The sequence below is a fragment of the Rana temporaria genome, chromosome 3 (genome assembly GCF_905171775.1).
Source record: "Rana temporaria chromosome 3, aRanTem1.1, whole genome shotgun sequence".
In the NCBI taxonomy this organism is placed as follows: Eukaryota; Metazoa; Chordata; class Amphibia; order Anura; family Ranidae; genus Rana; species Rana temporaria.
The window spans coordinates 263,070,228-263,093,587 of record NC_053491.1 but is presented as its reverse complement, the minus strand read 5'-3'; the positions used below and the strand labels follow the sequence as shown (position 1 = coordinate 263,093,587).

Here is a 23,360-nt window from a genome sequence, read left to right as displayed (position 1 = left end):
GGGAAATCTTATGGCTTACTTTCAACAATGGCTTTCCTCTTGCCACTCTTCCGTACAGGCCAGATTTGTGGAGTGCACAACTAATAGTTGTCCTGTGGACAGATTCTACCACCTGAGCTGTGGATCTCTGCAGCTCCTCCATGGTCTTGGTAGGTTTGCAATTGTTTCCATTCTCAAGTGATGAATTTAACAGTGCTCTGTGAGATGTTCAAAGCTTAAAATATTATTTAATTTTTCTAGAAGCTAACCCCGCTTTAAACTTCTCCACAACTGTATCCCTGACCTGGTGTGTTCCTTGGCCTACATTATGCTGTTTGTTTATTAAGGTTCCCCAACTAACCTCTGAGGGCTTCACAGAACAGCTGAATTTATACTGAGATTAAAAACACACAGGTGGACTCTTTACTAATTAGGGGACCTCTGAAGGCAATAGATTCCTCTAGATTTTATATTTAGGGGTATCGGAGTAAAGGGGACTGACTACAAATGCACGCCACACTTTTCACATATTTATTTGTAAAATAAATTTGAAAACCATTTATCATTTTCCTTCCACTTCACAATTATGTGCCACTTTGTGTTGGTCTATCACATAAAATCCCAATAAAATGCATTTAGGTTTTCGGTTGTAACATGACAAAATTTCAAGGGGTATGAATACCTTTTCAAAAGGCATGGAAATGGGACATAAATTGCAACAGCCATTATTTTATTCTCCATGGCCTTTGATGGCTATTTAATGTTTGGGGTTTCAAGTAATTTTCACGCAAAAAAAAAAAAAAAAATATGCAGATTTTTACATACATGTGAGAAAATTCAGAACTGACCTGGGTTTGAAGTGGTTATAAAAAATAAATAAATTTATATTTATATGTATATAGTAGCTATTGTTAAAAGAATAAAATGTTTGCCTTTTTCTACATTGGTATGCAAAAGAAAAAAGAAATGTAACTTTTGAGAGCAATTGCTCCTTTTATCTGAAAAACTTAATGGTGCAATTGTTGGAGAACTATAAGGTATAGACATACATAACCTACAGGAATAAAATTGTTTTACACAGTCCAACAAGCACTTCTCATGCCTAAGGTGTGCATGGTATGTACGAATACATTCGTCTTAAACAAATACGTAAAATGTAGAGCACATGGGGGTCATAGGGGAGAAATGCAAGAATGTATTCAACCCAACAACAATGCCAGCCCTGAATACAGCCAGTATAGCCAGAAATTTTAGTTTAGGATAGAGTACAGAAGAGATACGACTTGACAGACTTGGGCCGGCCTTAGACGGTTCAAATCTCAGCCAGTTAGGCAGAAACTGGACAAGATTCGAACCATTAATGGGCAGGCTGAATGTACCAATTTGATCAATCAACTTGGGTACACCCAGCCCGCTGAACTCACTGGCGATTATTGCTAGTGGCTGCTATAGCCTCCCCGGCGGGACACCTTTCTCCACCCCCGCCGGGAGCAGACAATTGCTCAGCAACAGAAGGTTTACAGGGGGACAGATCCGTCAGTGTTTATGGAGGAATTGTGTGAATTTCTTTCCTGCAACCCGTGGTTGCAGGAAAGAAATTTACACCGTCTATGGCCTGCCTTATACTGACATTATTTAAAAAAAAAAAATTGCAGTCAGCCAGGACACCTAAGAAACATATAAAAAAAAATATATACGATGAGTAATATTTCTAATCATTTCTTATAGGCATGTTGTGTTAATGGGAATATAGACATATAGAGCAGATTTTCTCAATTTTGACTACACAATCTAAAAGATAATTCCAGGCATCTCTTTATCTATCTATATATCTCTCCATCTATATATATCTCCATCTATATATCTCTCCATCTATATATATCTCTCCATCTATATATATCTCTCCATCTATATATATCTCTCCATCTATATATATCTCTCCATCTATATATATCTCTCCATCTATATATATCTCTCCATCTATATATATATATATATATCTCCATCTATATATATATCTCTCCATCTATATATATCTCTCCATCTATATATCTCTCCATCTATATATCTCTCCATCTATATATCTCTCCATCTATAATCATTTACATTGATCTAGTTCAGACCAGGGTTTAAAACCACTTTAAAAAAGGAAAAGTTCACCTTCATGTGGAAACAAGCACTTTTGCAGGAAAAAAGAAGATGCATATATTGTTTTCCACCTGCAGTGGATTATGGGTGCAATGTCAGGCTCATACCTCTGTACAGGCTATCAGTTTCAGAGCTGTAGGAAGTGTAAATGACCTACAAAAGGCCCTCATCATCGTTCTCACCATCCACTGGAGAACTACAAGCTGAAGCCGCCTGCTGCGGTGACAGACGGGACTTGGAATTTCTTCATTTTACAGATCCCTGTGACTGAATGGGCCGCGCACAGCTGTGCCAATTTTAAAACGTGACAGTGGATGCCTACTGTCACAAAGGAAGTGGTTAGGTGGAGAGGGAGACAGGAGCTGGTTCATCCTAAATATGGGTGTAACATGTGCTAAAAAGGTGAATTTATCTTATAACAAAAACAATGATCTGTGACATTTACTTTGGTAACTTAATGACTTCAGGAGGAAATTACATTTGGTTTAAAATGATTTCAGAGGAAATTGTGGGTTCTTTTTTCATGGAAGGGCACTACCAAATTATCCACATCTGTAGTTCTGCTTTAAAAAGCAGAACTAAACCCATTGATTTGCCAGTTTTCCAAAACTACATTTAAAAGCATGCTGTGCACGATAACCGTCACTGCTGCTTGTGCTCTCAAATAGCTGGTGTCATAGCCGAGATCATGTGTGTAGCACCATGGCAAGTGAAGAATAAACAGACACCAAGATGACATCTTCCTTGGCTGCAAAAAGGATAGGAGGGCTTCGTTCTACCATAAAAACACACACACGCATGCAAACGCACGCACACAAACGCACACACACGCACCAAGATAAATCATTTCTGAATTTTCTTCACCTTTAGGACGCAAGTTATGTACAATTCAATAAAAAAACAAACCACCAGAAGAAGCTCAGAGTTTCGGAATGGTCCAGCTAGGTCCCAGACCTGAATCTAATTCAGGGTTTGACAATTTTGCTTAGAATCTAGGAGCCAGCTAAAAAAGTTAGGAGCCAGAAAACGCGTGCCGAGCTCGCGAGCAGAAGCGAACGCATACGCAAGCAGTGCCCGCATATGTAAACGGTATACAAACCACACATGTGTACTAAGTCATGTTTTGCGAAGGGGTCAAATACTTATTTCACTCATTAAAATGCAAATCCATTTAGAACTTTTTTGAAATGCGTTTTTCTAGATATTTGTTTTTCTGTCACTCACTGTTAAAATAAACCTACAGTTAAAATTTAGACTGATCATTTCTTTGTCAGTGGGAAAATGTACAAAATGAGCAGGGGATGAAATACTTTTTTCCCCTCACTGTATGCCAGTCAGTAATGACCTTTTAGTCCATTTTCAAAACAGATCTTCTACATGAAGACTTACTGCTTAGATGTCCCTATATCTTTGACCATCATAATAGAATAATATGGCACTGATCTATCTTTTAGGTTGTCAAAAACTGGACTGCTTATTTGCATTACTGTTGCAATAAACTATAAAAAATATATATTGGTTAAATTTAGTGGGTTAGCCAGCTTCTCCTTTTAAAAACATATCTTTTTTTTTTCTCTCTCTCTTTTAAGACAAACCTGTTTTAATGTCCACTACCCCAGCAGCATACCTTTTTTTCCTTTATCCCCCTACATCTCTATTCAGTCACAGGGAGCAAAGAAAATAGCCAGTACCTGCAGGTTTGATAAAGCAAGTGAATTTGATCCATGTGACAACAGTGTTGCTTGGAGATTGGTCTAGCACTGTCATATGGGAGCTGGCAGAGTTCTAAGCCATGTGTGAACTTCAGCAGTTTTTTTATTTTTTTATTAATTGTACATCCCATAGGACCGGCGCTCCGCGGACTAGGCCGAAGCCGCAGCCTCGCCTAAAACAACCTGCCCGCAGCATGTTTTAGGCGAGGCCGCGGCTTCGGCCTAGTCCGCGGAGTGCCAGTCCTAAGCTTTTAGGCGAGGCCGCGGCTTCGGCCTAGTCCGCCGCGATCCTGGGGAAAAGGCGCTCTGCGGACTAGGCAGATGCCGCTTGCGGCCTTTTCCCAGGATCGCTGCGGGCAGGATGTTTTAGGCGAGGCCGCGGCTTCAGCCTAGTCCTCGGAGCGCCAGTCCTATGGAACTTTTTTTATTTTTTTTGCCCACCTTCCAAGCCAAGACCCCACTCGCCAGGACGCTATTTCTAGTCGCCATGGCGACCTGGATTTGTTGAGCCCTGATCTAATTACTGTAGATTCGGGGGACTTTTGCAAGGAAGAGGCAGCAGAGATTCCCAAAGAAAGATGTGCAATGCTGATAGATGCCTAAACCCAAAAGACTGAATGCCATCAAAAAAATAAAAAAGGTGTGCTTCAACAAAGTATTTTAAGGGTGTGTACATTTATGCAACTACGCTATTGTGAGTTTATTTGTAATTTATCACCCTTTAAAGATTTGTTTATTTTAATCCATTTTTAAAACCGATTATAGGTCACAACACACACACACACGCTGCATCCAGGAGGTAGGCTTTATATATGTGTATCTGTGTTTCTGCCAAGAACGTGCTGTGTGACTCTCACCGATAGCCCTGGGTCTCGTACCAACAATTGGGACCTAGGACTCCCAGTCACCTGAACACTTATAGCCTCAGACCGGCTATCAGAGTGATCACTGTGTAGTCTATATGGGTTTTTTTTCTCTCTTCTGAATGAATAGAAAGATGTAAAAGTGTGCTAAAAAATGTATTATGAAGAAAAATAGCTAGATCAAGGTTTGATCTAGGTGAAGGTTAGTGTCAAGGTTAGAGTCAAAGATCAAAACCAGGGTCAAATGTCAGGGTCAGCATATTTAAGGTAGGAAAAAAAAAATGTAATCTGTATCCGCCCAGGTTCTCACTGAGCTGCGGGAACAAAGCCGTGCAAGTTCAGCCGAACTCCCGCATGTCAGTCCCAATTTCGGCCGCGATTTCAGAGACATGTGTGTGAGTTTCTGCACAGATGTCAATGGAAATTGTGCAAAAAAAAAAAAAAGTAGTACACAAACGACTTTTTGAAAGGATTAGGATGTTGCCATTCCCGGCAATTGCATGTCAAATTGCACCAACGTAAACCAGGGCTCATCGTCACTTAGGGTTTAATCAACGAAAGCTGGAGAGTGAAAAATCGGGTACAGTTGTGCATGGTAGCCAATCGTCTTCTAACTTCAGCTTGTTAAAGAAATCTTTGGCCAAAAAAAGAAATGGAAGCCGATGGTTTCTGCGCAGAGCTGTACTATTGATTCTGGGTCCTACTACAGACACAAACAACATGCACATATGTGACATTGCTGCGATCGTCAGGAGCAGGAGAATTTATTCAGGGTTGTTCTTTAATGGCAAGGCATCATGCACACTGGGAGTTAGAAAAACACCAGTAGCATTAGCTATAGAATGAGGTTTGCAGCGTTTGAATTTTTTAGTAAAAACTATTCTTCCACTTTTATGTTTTTAGCTTTTTTAGACTGTCAGAGTAAGGGCTCATGGACAGGCTTTGGAGCGCTTACACACTTTTTCCAGGCAGAAAAAAAAAACCAAATACAACATTTTTGAGAGGAGTTAGTGCCCCAAAGAGCTAAAAATAAATGAATAAATAAATGCTTATGCTCAAAGAAGCTTAAAGGAGCCCAAAATGAGCTTGAAGGAGCTAATAAAAAAACATGCACAAGAGCACAAAAATAAAAGCACAAGCTTTTTCAAGCCGAAATGTCTGTTTAAAAGCAGCTTTTTATTATTTTTTTTAGCTGTAGTGTGCATGAGCCCTTAGACCCCTTTCACACTAAGGGCTCTTTCACACGTTCAGGTCCGCCTGCCAGTTTTTTAGGTGGACCTGAACGGGCGCTCCGTGCTCCTCTATGGAGCCGCAGATGTCAGCGGTGACATGCCCGCTGACATTCGACCCGCTCCACCAAAGTGTGACTGAGGAAAAAACTACTTTTCCTTCCATCTTGGAGGGATCAGATGAACACGGACCGTCTGTCCGTGTTCATCTGATCCCTCCATAGGGGAGAGCGGAAAAAAAACTGGGCGGTCCCCGCACAGGGACTGCGCTGTCATCCGCCGGCTCAGCTGGGATCAACGGAGCGATCCCCGCTGAGCAAGCGGAGGATCATTACTGATCCGCCCCGTGTGAAAGGGGCCTTAGGCATATTTCAAGCGCTTTTGGGCTAACAAAGGCACCTGTAAAGTGCTTGAAAAACGGCTCGTAAAAAAGAAAAAAAAAAAAAAAAAAAACTGCGAGCAGCATCTTTGGAGAGGTGTATACACCGCTCCTCCACCACTCCTAAAGCGCCCCTGCCCATTGAAATTAATGGGCAGTGCCGCCAAACCAAGGGCAAAGCGCCGCTGCACCAATGCTTTGCAGGTGGTCTTACTCCATTTTTTTTGTCCGCTAGCGGGGGTTAAAACCTCTGCAAAAATGGCAGTAAAGCACCACTAAAAATACACGGGCGCTTGGGGGCGGGGCAGACTCCTATATTCAGCGTCTATGGACGAATGCCGAACTCGGAAGCATGCCCACAAGGTAACCCCCCCGGGAGAGCGCTTCTCCTAGGAGGTTATACGATGCAGGGGGGAGGAACTACCAGGGCCGCCAGGGGGACACTGTGCAAAGCGAATTGCACAGTGGAGGAAAAAAAAAAACAAGCCTTACAATCACTTTAAGGTTTGTTTTACCCTCTGGCATGAAAAGGTTGAAGGTGTGGGAATTTTTTTTTTTTTATAAATTAAAAGCGATTTATATCGATCCAATTTTTTTTAAATCTCAAAAACCTGGCGTTTTACAGGGGTGTGCAGACTTGTTAATCCAAGGGATAAAACCTTAAGAAAGCATCCTAATTAATCAAATATTATTGGATAGTTTTTAATAAAACATCAAATCATTTTGTTAACGCAAATACCCAGAGACCACAATTGTGATAAAAGCTCTACTTGGCTTCAATAATAAATTAGGGTCCTGTGGTAATGATGATGCAAAGTTAAACAGGAATACAAATAAAACGTATTCCAAGAGTACAGGAAGACACATAAAGGACTTTTGTCGTGCCAAGGACTACGGCTGGCTGGATACTTTGATCTCTATCCAGGGATTGATTACAATATGCTTTTTAAGATAATGCACAATTAGGAGCTGAAGATAGAGCTGTCAAAGTGGCAAAGGACAGGCTGGTCCCAGCTCCAAATATAAACCGCTCCCTACGTCTACCATAGTGGCAAATCATGAAAACAGTCTATCAAAAGATAAAAAAGAAACAATGTAATGCATAGTTAGAAAGAAACAATCTTGCACCATGTTTTCCTTTTCAAGTGCCTGTATAGGAGCCCCAGACTGTGTGATGTTCATGTTGACGGCTAACAGGGCAAAACTTCAATGGTTGAAGGGAATGGTTAGGTACAGATATGGTTAGCTAAATAAATTCCTGGTGCTTTAAACGCAGAGGAGTGCGTTACGGCACATTGTGGTACGCTACAACACACACTTGCATAGGTGCTGCCATGCCTGAGTGCTTTAGATTTTTAGAGACAGTAATGCCCAGAGACTCCTAGGAAATGAGTGTCATCATTTCCCTGAAGGCAATGGGGTCTTAGGACAGGAAGTTGAACCACCTAGAACCAGGAACTAGGCAGATTACGAATTCTGCCTAGTAACAGCCAGATAGAAGTGAGTAAAAAATATTTTTTTTTTTTTTTTTTTTTACACATTAAAGGCAAGCGGTTAATAGAAAGTTCATTTTTAGGGTGGAACTCCGCTTTAATGGGCATCTTTGTGACTCACTGGTCTAATGTCATTTGCATTTGGAATCTGTCACTTGGCAACAATGACTACTACTAGTAGTTGTTCAAACAGAAACTGTAACAAATGAAAAATGTTAGGCTTGCAAAGTCATCATTTTGCACAGGGGATTTCCCTGGAGTGTTTTATCTTTAACCCCTTGCCGACCAGATGCCACAGTTTTACGGCAGCAGGTCGGCTCTGCTGGGCGAGATCACGTATATCTACGTCATCTCGCCGAGCAGCCAATAGGGGGGCGCGCACGCACGCCCCCCCCCCCCCGCTCGTCCGTGACGCCGGCGGGCTCAATCACCGCCGGGTACCCGCGATCACTCGTTACAGAGCGAGAACTGTGTATGTAAACACACAGCTCCCAGTCCTGTCAGGGGGAGAAATGCCCGATTGTCTGTTCATACAATGTATGAACAGCGATCAGTCATTTCCACTAGTGAGTCCACCCCCCCCTTCAGTTAGAACACACACAGGGAACATACTTAACCCCTTCCCCACCCTCTAGTGTTAACCCCTTCCCTGCCAGTGGCATTTTTATAGTAATCAATGTATTTTTATAGCACTGATCGCTATAAAAATGCCAATGGTCCCAAAAATGTGTCAAAAGTGTCCGTCATAATGTCGCAGTACCGATAAAAAAAGCGCTGATCGCCGCCATTACTAGTATAAAAAAAAAATGCCATAAAACTACCCCCTATTTTGTAAACGCTCTATCTTTTGCGCAAGCCAATCAATAAAACGCTTATTGCAATTTTTTTACGAAAAATATGTAGAAGAATACATATCGGCCTAAACTGAGGGGGGAAAAATTATATATATATATATATATATATATATATATATATATATATATATATATATATATATATATATATATATATATATATATATATATATATATATATATATATATATATATATATATATATATATATATATATATATATATATATATATATATATATATATATATATATGTATATATATATATATATATATATATATATTTTTTTTTTTTTTTTTGGGGGGGATATTTATTATAGCAAAAAGTAAAAAATATTAATTCTTTTCAAAATTGTCGCTCGATTTTTGTTTATAGCGCAAAAACTAAAAACCGCAGAGGCGATATCAAATACCACCAAAAGAAAGCTCTATTTGTGGGAAAAAAAGGACGCCAATTTGTTTGGGAGCCACGTCGCACGACCGCGCAATTGTCAGTTAAAGCGACGCAGTGCCGAATCGCAAAAAGTGGCCTGGTCTTTGGCCAGCAATATGGTCCGGGCTGAAGTGGTTAATATCTCTTCCTTATCTTTTAGGTACCACAATGGAATACGTAGTAATAATAATAATAATAATAATAATACGTGTCCCGTGGTTCATTTGTAATAAAAGCCAGAGAAATGTTTCCTGTACCCCAAATTCTTTAGTGAATTTCACAAGCAGAAGCTCCCCTGAGAGTCTCTCTATAGCTTAGGCCAGAATAAATGTTCCCAAAATCTAGGAGCCAGTAATAATACTACTACTATGGGCTGATGGATGTAATCCTGAACCCTTACAGTAGTTCTAGATACAGTTCTCTTCACTCCATATGGCAGCAATACATACACATCCCCCATCACAGCAGCCCCTATATACAGTTATCTTTACAACATACACACAGCACCCAGGGCAGCTGATAGAAATCACGGGGCCCCGTACAGCCTACCTGACTGGGCCCCCTGTAGCTCCACCCCTGGCCCCTCTCCAGATGCCATATTGTGCTGCAGACAGTGCCACCCATGCCATGCCGCCCGCCAATGCCATATTGTGCTGCAGACAGTGCCACCCATTCCATCAATGCATTGGTGGCACAGTCTCTGCAGGCAGCACATGCGTTATGGCATTAGCGTCATGGGTGGCACTGTCTGCAGCACAATATGGCATTGGCGGCATGGGTAGCACTGTCTGCATGTAGCACATGCGTTATGGACCATAACGCATGTGCTACCTGCAGACAGTGCCACCCATGCGGCCAATGCCATATTGTGCTGCAGACAGTGCCACCCATGACGCTAATGCCATAACGCAATATGGCATTGGCCGCATGGGTGGCACTGACAGCAGGTAGCACATGCGTTATAGCATTAGCGTCATGGGATGCACTGTCAGCAGATAGTGCCACCCATGACGCTAATGCCATATGCTACCTGCAGAAAGTGCCACCCATGACGCTAATGCCATGTGCTTTCTGCAGGTAGCACATGGCATTAGCGTCATGGGTTGCACTATCTGCAGCACAATATGGCATTGGCCGCATGGGTGGCACTGTCTGCAGGTAGCGCATGCCATAACGCATGTGCTACCTGCAGACAGTGCCGCCAATGCCATATTGTTTAGATGCTGCTTTAGATAGTAGATCATGAAACCCCCCCCCCCCCCCCAATAAAGTACACACCTTATTCTGGCCCCAGGAGTCACTTCCTCCTTGATCCTGTACCTGTAGTGCTGTTGCTGGCTGCCTGGACTCGCTGGAGAGTCAGTCTGACAGTGTCACAAAAAAAAAAAAAAAAACAGTCAGATGCCAGGTCACAGGCTTCTTTTTTTTTTTCCTCTGCCACTGCTTCCTCTCTCCGAGGTCAGAGGGCCAAGAGCGGAGGGAGAAAATCACTCCGTGGCGCCAGGGAAGGACAAGCTGGCCAGAACTTGAGCCAGCAGAGGAGCGGGCGCGGGAGAGAAGAGATATTCTTCCGCGCCCGAAATAGAGAAAATAGTACCATCCTGACTCCTGCAGTGCACCTACACGAGCGGAAATAAAAAATATTTTTTTTTAGCACAAAAGGTATTGTGCTAAAAAAAAAAAAAAAAAAATCATAGAAATCAACTCGCGGGCGTGGGGGGGATGGTGTACGGCAGACTAACAATGTTCGGTCAGGGCTGAGTTTTTTTTTTTACCTACATTAATAACTTCTCTGTGGAGTTTGCCCGGGCCCCCCTGCTGGCTGGGCCCGGTACAACAGGGCCAGTTGTACTGGCCTATCAGTGGCCCTGACAGCACCCATATAGCAATTCTCACCACAGTCCATTGCAGCCATAGAATTAGGTCAACTTACAACTACAAGAACCACGTGAGCAGCCCTACCCTACCACCACAAAATTCCTAATCTTATTGGTGGTTTTCCTTAAAGCTCCAGGTTTGGCAATTTTTACACAGCTACATTGGTCCAGGTCGGCCCAAAGTAACTAAACGTTAAACACACCGCTCCTTCTCCACTCCAAAGGACATTTGGAGCAGTCCTGCCAGCGCACAGCTCCAGTGTGAAAGCCCTCAGGCTTTCACACAGACTGCAGGGCAGGAGTTTTTCAGGTGGTATTTTTAGCACTCAAAGTCTAAAAAAAACTCCTCAGTGTGAAAGGGGCCTTAGGGTTCAGTGTGAGGTGTGCCACTCTTATACAAGTCCACGTTACTTTAGCACACAATCCAATTACCTTTTAAAACAAATGTTCATACTAAACAGGTTAAAGGATTTATGTGTTGATTCCTTGTATAAAATAACTATTAAAATGTATTAAAAACATTGCAAAGCCTGGCAGAAACCTTCAGAATAAATGTTAACAGCCAAATAAAACATGAAATTTTCCTGAAAAGAGATCTTACTAAAAACATATTATGTGAATCCCATCCAATTAGGACACCCCCCCTCTTCCAATTTAATGGACTTCCTTTGCACACAGCGTTTTAATTGTGGTTGTGGGAAGTATGTGGAAATGGAATCTTTTAGTAGAGGAGAAAATAAATGTAATTATTTAAAGTGACCAAAATCTATTTTTTTTTTATTGTATGCATAGGTGGTTTACTAACAGATTTTTATATATATATATATATATATATATATATATATATATATATATATATATATATATATATATATATATATATATATATATATATATATATATATATATATATATATATATATATATATATATATATATATATATATATATATATATATATATATATATATATAAAAATAAATAAATAAAAGGGTCAACAAGACAGACAAATAACTGCAGTACAGTGTTCAAGGCCCACTAAATCATGTCTACAGTACTTTCTGTCTATAAAAAGCATGGACACAAAACGCTAAGATTTGTTGAAGAAAAAATTAAAAGGCCAGACTTTTTTTTTTTTTTGGATAGAGCAAGAGGGTTCTAACCAGTCAGGATTTGTTTTCAAACTATCTGTATCTCATTAGGGAGATTTCCTTTCACTTCCTGTTCCATAGCCAAAACAGGAAGTGAGAAAATTCCTGAAAAGTGAGGGGATCCCTGTTTCCCCCGGCTATTCTTGTTCTAGCGACAACCCAAAAATGAGATGGATAGATAGGATAGATAGATAGGAGTGAAAACCGCTAATGAGACGCAGAGAGTAATAAAAAAAAAACAACAGGGGTTCTAATCCCTCTTCACCTCTATCCAAAACAGGAAAGAAAAAAAAAAACACAGATGAAACAATGACAATAGGAGTTTCTCACAATCAAACTACCACTATCGACTAGTTATTGTAGGCTGGAAGTTTCACAGAAGAAATATGGAGGAAGAACATTCAGTACTTCTTCCAAATCTAACCAATGATAAAGCTTTGAAGAATGCCAGATAAGAAAGGTGAAAGACTGATGAGGTGGAGGTGGTGATGTCACCTCCCAACCTTATTCAATCAGAGAAAGCCTTGCATTTAGTGAGAAAACATATTGGGCTCTGAAGGCAGTGGCACCCGTGAATGCTGGAAAGGGACAGGTGATCAGCAAGCAGATTTTGTGGCAATATTCATGAATGCATCTGGTGACTGGACATTAAAAACATGCCAGTCACACCCCTCCAGCCTGCGTCTTAGAATATGAGGGAGGTGAAGCCACCATTAAAATCGACATGTAATATCCCACCCCCACTGTGTTTAGCTGGTTAGTGGGCATGGAGGAGGAGGTAGCGAGTAGGCTGTCATATACCTTGGTGTATACGCCCACATATAGTCACATGGGCTACTCCGATGTGATAGGTAGGAAATGATCAGCATAGAAACTCACTCAAAACTGAGCATGTGCAGAGTTGCCACTGAAGCTTCAAAATCCCTAGCTGAATTGGGGACATGAACAGAAGGTGGAAATGAAGAGTAGCCGGATCAACCATATTTAAAATTTGGACCATGTATACCCGGCTCAAAGGGGCTGAAAACTCATGGGGGCTGAAAACTCATGGGGGCTGAAAACTCATGGGGGCTGAAAACTCATGGGGGCTGAAAACTCATGGGGGCTGAAAACTCATGGTTTTCCACCTTAATGCATTCTATGCATTAAAGCGGGGGTTCACCCCCCAAAAAAAAAATTTAACATTGTCATTCTGACAACTCGGCTGAATGTAATCGGCTGTTTTTTTTTATCCCCGTACATACCGTATTTTCACCGCCGCTTCCGGGTATGTCTTCTCCGGGACTGGGCGTTCCTATCTGACAGACTTCCGACCGTCGCATACTGCGCGGACTGCGAGTCGGCTTTATACAGCGCCTGCGCACCGACGTTCGGCAACTCGTGACGCGCAGTATGCGACGGTCGGAAGCCTGTCAATCAGATAGGAACGCCCAGTCCCGCAGAAGACATACCCGGAAGCGGCGGTGAAAATACGGTATGTACGGGGATAAAATAAAATAAAAAACTGCCGATTGTCATTCTGACAACTCGGCTGAATACAATGTTAAAAAAATATTTTTTGGGTGAACCTCCGCTTTAAGGTAGAGCTGTACGATTCTGCCTAAAATGAGAATCACTTTTTTTTTTGCTTAGAATAAAGATCATGATTCTCGTGGTGTAACATCTTCTTTCACAATATACAAAAAAAAAATAAAAAAAAAGTGCTAACTTTACTGTTTCGTTTTTTGAATAAAAGTGTATTTAAAAATAAAATTGTGTTTGAAAAACTGCTGCGCAAATACGATGCGACATAAAATATTGCAACAACCACCATTTTAACGATTAATCGTGCAGCTTAAGGTGAACAACCTTTTGTGCTGCTGCAGCGGCACCTGACCTCAGGCACCCCTTTTTCTTACCTGGACCCGATTGTTCCAGCAGCAGTCTTAGGTCCTCATTGGACAGATTGATTGCAGCAGGAGCCATTGGCTCCCGCTGCTGTCAATCAAATCCAGTGACACAGGAGCCGGTGGGGGGGCGCGAGTCCTGCTGTCTGCATCAATGGACACAGCATGGAATGTGGCTCTCCATGGGGGGCACTCGAGAAGCCAAGATGAAGATGACAGCTCTGGGGCCTGCAGCTATAAAACTGTAATGGTGGTTCCCATATTTCTCTTGGCGCAGGTTCTTTAGCCTAGTCAAGTCAGTAAAATGCTACACCACATTTAAAGGGTTAGTTCACCTTTACAGAAAAAGAAATACCCCACCCGGTCCCTGCTGTCAGCATCCCCGCAGCCCCTCCAGCGAAATCCTTGCTCTTCTTCATGCAGCACTTCCAGGACAGACCCGATTAATTCACTGGGATGGTGCCAACGCTCCATCCTGGAAGCATTGCCCAGAGAAAAGCGCGGTTTTCAAATCCTTGAACCGCTGGATCGGCTGTGGGGAGCCGATAGCTCAGCAACCCCCAGAGGTCAGTACAGTGGCAACGGGGGGTGTACGGTGTTAGAACTTTTTTTTTGTTTTCTGTAAAAGTGAGCTGACGCTTTAACAATCAACTGAATGCCTACTTAGAATTAAAGTGACGCAATTCCTAAGGGCCACACACACAGGCCAAATATTGGGCGGCATTGGCCGGTTCAGTGGAAACCAGCCAACATTCGGCCCGTGTGTGTGGCAGCCAGGCCAGCTTCTGTTAAAAGGGTATGACCAGAAAAATCGGCATTCTCAGCCATGTCCTGTGTGTTCTAGTGGAGGGGGCTGTCTTCCTGTCGCAACACACTAGCTCAGTAGGGGAAATCGCTGTACCAACATTGGGTAATTAGTACAGCTGTTCCTCCCAAGCTCTTTAGGTTTTTGCATTCAGCCCGCTTTATTAAACAAACAAAAAAACGAATAGTGTATGCCTGACTTTAGGCTGGCCATACATTAAATTGTACAATTTTCCTTTAGAGATTTTTCTCACTGTGCTTGGATTGAGCTATGCTGACCATGGATATGTGTGGCATGTGTGCATGAAAGACCACCCTCTTTGCTAGTGCATATGTGCCGGTCAGAAGCCCTGTAAACTATTTTTCATCAATATCCTCTGAACTCCCAAACCTTTCTTCTTCCCCTTCACTTTCCTTTGGAATGAGCAGCGCAAGTCAGTCATGTGGTTCACAAATACATGAGCTGCATTAGCCACTTAGGCTGCATTCACACCTAAGCGACAGCCGCGTACGCGTGTAGCGGCAGATTTGCCACGATTACAAATGTTTCTTTTTTTTTTTTCTAAAGTATTCCCATTGCTGTCTATGGGAAAACGCGCCTGTCGCGTGAAAAAAAGGGTCCGGGACTTTTTTTCAGGCGACAGGCGTTGCGCGTCTATGAGATGTGAACCATCTCCATAGACGGCAATGGGAATTCTCCCCTCTAGCGACAGAAGCGTCCCGCGTCGGGCGTTTTGTCGCTTAGGTGTGAATGCAGCCTTATTGAAGCGATACCACGGTCTGTATTTGGATTTATAGACTACACATAGACAGCATCTCACAAATGTAAGTACACCCCTCACATTTTATTATATCTCTTCATGTGACAACACTGAAGAAATGACACTTTGCTACAATGTAAAGTATTGAGTATACAGCTTGTATAACAGTGTAACTTTGCTGTCCCCTCAAAATAACGCAACACACAGCCATTAATGTCTAAACAGCTGGAAACAAAAGTTAGTACACCCCTAAGAAAAGTGTAATTTATTTAGTGTTGTCACATGAAGAGATATAATAAAATATTTACAAAAGTGTGAGCGGTGTACTTACTTTTGTGAGATACTGTATATGTGTAATCCAAGACAGACCATGGTATCACTTCAATAAGTGGCTAATACAGCTCATGTACTCACTTTTGTGAGATACTGTACATGGGCCAGTTTAGACAGAAGCCAATTTCCCTACCAGCATGTCTTTGGAATGTCTGAGGAAACACAGGAACAACATGCAGACAGTGCCCTGGCCAACACTCACCCCAAGGGTCCATTCACACCAGCTTGTGCAGGGCAGTATGGTGGGAATCATTGCTCTATATAGTTTTTTTTTTTAACCAACTTTACTGAAAATGTCACACAGACATTTCCCATAAAAGTTTTTGATTGCCTGCTGTGCAGTGCTTTGCGCATCGCAAAAAAACAAAAACAGGCATGCACTAGTCTTTTTCAGCGCACTGCGCCCACACACCACCGCAATGCATTTTTCTGACTCCCATTATCATTTGCTTCCACTTCCCATACTCTAGATTTGTGAAATGGAAATACGAGACTAGAGGCTTTACTTCGGCAAAGAATGTGTTAATTTGTCATGCCACCCGTACCAGCACAGAGGAGATGGCAAACACAGATTAGCAGGACACTTTTATTGGAATTCCAGCTCCTGGCGTACATTGTGTAACACGCTAAGAACTTCTATGAACAAAGCCCAGCCTGGAAAAGGCAAGAGCCAGAGGTGCTGTCACAAGTGGCATCACAGGGGAGGAAGGTCACTGTCACATGGCTGAAGGCTGACCTGTCACATGCAAATCACCATTTAACCGTTACACTGCTGTACAAGACGCATTCTACTTACAAAAAGCTGAAAATTAAAAAGTATTCTGAAGATCCTTTCTAAGCTAGCGAGTTTATCAGTAACTTATTTGGCTATTGCAACAGCACATTTAAGGGCAACCTAGTCCCAAGAGACCTGGAACATGGCATTGCTATAGGTTACCAAGTCAGGAGACCTAGATCATGGCGCTGAACACATTTAAGAGTCATCAGGTCAGGAGCCTCCATATCACGATATGGCGTGGCTATAGAACATTTAAGGGTTACCGAGTCAGGGGTCCTACCTACATCAATGGTTCTGCGAAAGCACATGTAGGGGTCACCAAGTCATGAGACCCATATCGTGGCACTGCAATAGTAAATTCGGAGCTCAAGTCAGTGGCCCGTATATCATGACTTAGCATTGCAAAAGCACCTTTAGTGGGCACTAGATTGTGACATGGTATTGCAATACTAAAGCCCCACACACCATCAGTTTTCCTGCAGGTTTTTCTCTTCGGGTTTACCAAAACCATCTGAGGTCAAACCTTAAAGCGGAGCTCCACCCTTAAGTGGAACTCCCGCTGATCGGAACCCTCCCCCCTCCGGTGTCACATTTGACACCTTTCAGGTGACAGGTATTTGCACCCACTTCCGGCCACAGTCTGCGGGCAGAACGTCACCGCACAAACATACGCAAATCACCAAGTCAGGGGCCCTATATCCCTATATCATAACATGGAATTGCAATAGCAAATTGAAGTTTACCAAGCCAGAGGCAATATATCATGACATGGCATTGCAATAGCACATTGAAAGTTCATCAAGTCAGGAGAACCATATCATGACATCTTATGGCAAAAGCATACCCAAGAGTCACCAAGCCAGGGGCACTAAATCATGGCATTGCGACAGCACATTGAAGGGTTATCAAGTCAAGAGACCCCCATTCATGACAGGGAATTGAAAAAGCACATTTAAGGGTCACCAAGTCAGGGGCCCTATATCATGACACAGCATTGCACTAGCACAATGAAGAATCATGAAGTCTGGTGACCTACATCTTGTTATAATAGAGATAAAGCATATGTAAGAGACACCAGCTCAGAGGCCCTATACCATGCCATTGCTGTAGCACATTAAAGGATCATAAAGTCAGGAGACCCATATCATGACATACAATTGCAATAACACACTGGAGGGTCACCAAGTCAGGTGCCCTATATCGTGCCATGGCAATAGCACACTGAAGTGTCGTGAAGTCATGGGCCCTATATGGCGACATGATAATAGCACAGCGTAAAGTCAGGGGCCCTATATCGTGACATGATAATACCACAGCGTAAAGTCAGGGGCCCTATATGGCGACATGATAATAGCACAGCGTAAAGTCAGGGGCCCTATATGGCGACATGATAATAGCACAGCGTAAAGTCAGGGGCCCTATATGGCGACATGATAATAGCACAGCGTAAAGTCAGGGGCCCTATATGGCGACATGATAATAGCACAGCGTAAAGTCAGGGGCCCTATATGGCGACATGATAATAGCACAGCGTAAAGTCAGGGGCCCTATATGGCGACATGATAATAGCACAGCGTAAAGTCAGGGGCCCTATATGGCGACATGATAATAGCACAGCGTAAAGTCAGGGGCCCTATATGGCGACATGATAATAGCACAGCGTAAAGTCAGGGGCCCTATATCACCACATGATAATGGCACAGCGTAAAGTCAGGGGCCCTACATTGTGACATGATAATACCACAGCGTAAAGTCAGGGGCCCTATATCGTGACATGATAATACCACAGCGTAAAGTCAGGGGCCCTATATCGTGACATGATAATACCACAGCGTAAAGTCAGGGGCCCTATATCGTGACATGATAATACCACAGCGTAAAGTCAGGGGCCCTAAATCGCGACATGATAATAGCACAGCGTAAAGTCAGGGGCCCTATATGGCGACATGATAATAGCACAGCGTAAAGTCAGGGGCCCTATATGGCGACATGATAATAGCACAGCGTAAAGTCAGGGGCCCTATATGGCGACATGATAATGTCACAGCGTAAAGTCAGGGGCCCTATATCGCGACATGATAATAGCACAGCGTAAAGTCAGGGGCCCTATATCGCGACATGATAATGTCACAGCGTAAAGTTAGGGGCCCTATATCGCGACATGATAATGTCACAGCGTAAAGTTAGGGGCCCTATATCATGACAGTGTGAAATAGGGGCCCTATATCAATGATTGGACTGGGTTTCCCTAGCCTTGAAGTTGGTGTCGGTGACATGGTCCCCCAGTAGTAGTGGGCCCCTGAAGTTAAAGCTCTGTATAAAGTGATGCCCCCTCTGTAGCAGAGCCCAGAGCTGGGTGTAGGATGGCAGGGAGAAGTTGTACTATGATGAAAAGTTTGCCATGTGTGCCGGCTATCTCTCCGGAGTGTCCATACACATCCCGGGCCCGTGTCCCCCCCACATTGCCCCCTCATCACTCACACTGCATCGCTCCACATCAGTCGCTGCCATGGTGTCTCTGCAAGGCTCAGTCCCCGGCACTGTGTCCCTGGTTGCTGTGTTCTTGTGAATTGATGCAATCCCAGCTCATAGATCTCAATGGGATCCAATATGGCCACTGGACTTCCTGGAAACTCCCATCTGCATCAGTGAGTCCTATCACCTCCCACCTAGGTCCGGACTGAGCGCTCTGTACACCCGGCTCCGTACAGCTCCCAGTATACACAGCACTGGCCGCTCACAGCACACAGCTACATACACACCGGGCGGTCACCGATTCTCCGGCCTGGCCCCGCCCTCCCGCTGTGGAGCATGCTGGGAACTGTAGTGCGGAGCCCCGCTACAAAGGTGATGCTGTCACTGTATTCTGTACACAGCACCTAAGGCGGATCCAAAGGGATCGCACACCCGAGAGATAACCCGCCACAAAACACTGATAATAATGGTTCTATAGAAGGATTCCGCTCTGTAATATCAGTGTTTGTATTCAAATTGTACAGAGCCAAAGGCAGCCCTGGGCCTCTAATGCCCTCTACTGGACGTCTGAGGGTATTACAACAATGAGAATTCTACAGCTAAACCAGATTCACTCAATAACACTAACGTGCTATTAAAGTGTAACTACAGGAACAAGCTTTTTTGTTTTGGACGGAGTGTAGATGGATTAGAACACACATCAGTTTTTATCGCTGTCTGTTCCCCCTTTAGGCCGGGTTCACACATGTGCAGCCGCAAGTTCATGCCCAGGTAGGGTTGCCACCTCATCCCTTTAAACCCAAACACATACCGTAGTAATTACACAGGTTCTGGGACTAATTTAATGTCGATAAGGCACCAAGTGAGTTTAATTTGCACCTTAATCAGCCAGAGAACCTGTGCAATTAATTAATTTTCGCTTTTAAAGGGATGAGGTGGCAACCCTATGCCCGGGGTGCGGTGTGTTCCTGTACATCGGTTCAGGTGCAATTCAGGTCGGAATTTTAGCCTGAAGTCACACCTGAACCGGACCCAAAGACGCACCGGACCCCATTTCCAATCTGGACTGCGGCATGTGTAAACCGACTCCATTGAGACCCAGTCACCGTTGCCTGTCATGCAACGCACATCCAATTCACATATGTGTGAACCCAGCCTTAAAGTGGTTGTAAAAACCCACTTTTGAATAAAATAAAAAAAACAAACACCTGCAAGACAAAGGCATAATGAGCTAGTTTGCATCGTCGTGTCCCCCACACAGCACCGGCCGGCAACATGTCGTCCCGGAGTTACTTCCAGGTATTGCGGCTCCGGTGCTGTGATTGGCCGGAGCCGGCCGGCACGATCGCTGTTTCTAAAGTGTGCCTGCTTCATTGTCTATGGCGCATGCCGTATTTGTAAATATCTCATATCCCCACATCCCCCTATTTGTCCAGTTTAATATTAGTGAAAGGAAATCACAAATGTTGGGTTGTCACCAGAACAGTAATATAAGGGAAATCTTCCAATGGTGACACCCCAGGATTCTTTCACTTTGGAGGGATTTCCTTTCACTTCCTGTTTTGCCTATGGGACAGGAAATTAAAGGAAATTGTTGCAAAGGGACACAGATGGCAAAACAAGCTCTACTTTAACACTGAGGTCCAGGTTCGTTTTTTTCCTGCATGTTTACATTGGTTCAGCTTGGATCTATACATATCCCATGGCTGGCCGATTCCTGTGGAAGTTGAGAATCATTGTAGTAGCCTGTACTAGTACAGTGATCACTGTTGTCTTGCATGATCCATGCCAGGCATGTGCCCAACTACCAAGGGCGGGCTGACCATTCGGGCACTCGGGCACTGCCTGAGGGCCCCATGCCACTAGGGGGCCCAGGGTTGTAAAAATCTGTGTTTTAAAAAAAAAATCCAACATTATAGCTGCCCTGCCTCTCGAGTACCTTTTCAGTGTGTGTATGTGTATTCTGTGTGTATATCAGTGGCGGTTTGTCCATAGAGGGCGCTGGAGCGCTGCCCCCTCTGGCTCTTACCGCCACTGAGTCTAATAACATAGATTCATGCATTGCACGAATCTATGTTATTATCGTCGCTGCCGCTGTTCTATTCAGATGGTCGGCGCTCATATCCGGCCATCTGAATAACGGCAGCTGGTTGGCTGTACGGAAGTGCTTTTCCGAGTACAGCCCTCGGGTCCCGGAAGCTTATACAAGAAACGCACTAGGGATGCGCTCCTTGGATAAGACTGACAGGCGTCTCAGCCAATCAGGTTGGCTGATTCTGGCTACCGGTAACCTGATTGGCTGAGACGCCTGTCAGTCATCGAGGGTGGTAGAAGACATCGAGGGACGTGGATGGCTGACTCCAGTAAAGGTAAGTGCCGGGCGGGGGGGAAAGGGGCACTTTACAGGGCACACTGGCGACATCAATGGGCACAGTGGCGACAATGGGCACAGTGGGGACAATGGGCACAGTGGGGACAATTAAAGGGCACAGCGGCGACAATTAAAGGGCACAGCGGTGACAATTAAAGGGCACAGTGGTGACAATTGATGGCACAGTGGCTGTGTTTGATGGCATGGCACATTGGTGACAATTGATGGCACAGTGGCTGCGTTTGATGGCATGGCACAGTGGTGCGAATTGATGGCACAGTGGCTGCGTTTGATGGCATGGCACAGTGGTGACAATTGATGGCACAGTGGCTGCGTTTGATGGCATGGCACAGTGGTGACAATTAATGGCACGGTGGCTGCGTTTGATGGCATGGCACAGTGGTGACAATTGATGGCACAGTGGCTGCATTTGATGAGCACAGTGAGGCTGCAATTTTGAGCACCAGCCGCCACTGGTGCATATACTGTGTGGCCCCATAATCTATTCCCCATGGGCCCCATAATCTTCTCCTATTGCCCAGGGGCCCCATAATCTCCTATTGACCGGGGGCCCCAGAATCTCCTATTGCCCAAGGGCCCCATGAGTTGTCAGTCCGCCCCTGCCTACTACATAGTAACCACAGGAGGTTGCTCATTCAGCATTGGCACCATTCAGAGAATGCTTTTATTTTCCCCAATGAATGCAAAGTATTCTCTGATTGGAGGAAGTGGAGGTCGTGCCATCACCTCCCCCCACCTCTTCCAAGGAGATCATTTTTTTGCATTCATTTAGAAAAATGCAAGGTGTTCTCTGAATGGTGCCCATGCCAAATGGGCGACTCCCTGTGGTTACTACGTGGCAGGGTAGCTGCATAGCTTCCAACTGTCCCTGGTTTCGAGGGACTGTCCCTGATTTGGAGCAATGTGTTTCCCAGCGCTAAACCTTTCATCCAAATTCTAAATTGCTGCATTTGTAAATTTTAAACGCCAACGTAAAGGAATAGTAGTGGTAAAAATAAAGCCCTTGTGGGTTAATTAACCTTTTTTTTGGTTAATTCACCTTTAAAGGGGTGTGGCAGGGGGACGTGACCTATGACTACATACGTTTGCTGATAGGTGTCCCTAATTCCCATCTCAAAATGTTGGGAGGTATGCAGCTGCACCCAGAAGACAGCAAGGATCACTGTAGTATCACCAACTACAATGATTCCCCACTCAAGCAGGAATCAGCCAGGTATGGGATATGTACTGTATGGCCCAGATTCTCGTAGATGGGCGTAAAACTGCGGCGGCGTAACGTATGTCATTTACGTTACGCCGCCGCAAGTTTTACAGGCAAGTGCTTTATTCACAAAGAAATTGCCTGTAAAGTTGCGGCGGCGTAGCGTATATCACCCGGCGCAAGCCCGCCTAATTCAAATGAGCCGGGTAGGGGGCGTGGAGCATTTAAATTATGCACGTTCCCGCGCCGAACGTACTGCGCATGCGCCGTCCGGAAAATATCCCAGGGTGCATTGCTCCAAATGACGTCGCACGGACGTCATTGGTTTCGACATGACTGTAAATTACATCCAGCCCCATTCACGGACGACTTACGCAAACAACGTAATTTTAAAAATTTCGAAGCGGGAACGACGGCCATACTTAACATTGGTTGCCCCTCATATAGCAGGGGCAACTTTACGCGTCGCAAATCTAACGTAAACATCGTAACTTCACTGCGTCGACCGCGCGTACGTTCGGGAATTTGCATATTTTGCTAATTTGTATACTCGACAGGGAAGACGACGGAGGCGACACCTAGCGGCAAAAAAAAAATTGCATTTAAGATCCGA

General features: G+C 44.0%; 1 protein-coding gene across 1 annotated transcript in view; it reads right to left on the bottom strand.

Moving 5' to 3' along the window:
• The window catches only part of SEPTIN8 (septin 8), a 121,417-nt gene extending 101,835 nt beyond the window's left edge, over positions 1-19,582 (bottom strand). The window contains exon 1 of the mRNA XM_040344635.1: positions 19,161-19,582. Within this exon, the coding sequence (XP_040200569.1) occupies positions 19,161-19,190 (30 nt within the window). The 5' untranslated portion in view covers positions 19,191-19,582. The remainder of the gene's footprint in view (positions 1-19,160) is intronic.
• Positions 19,583-23,360: the final 3,778 nt, after the last annotated feature.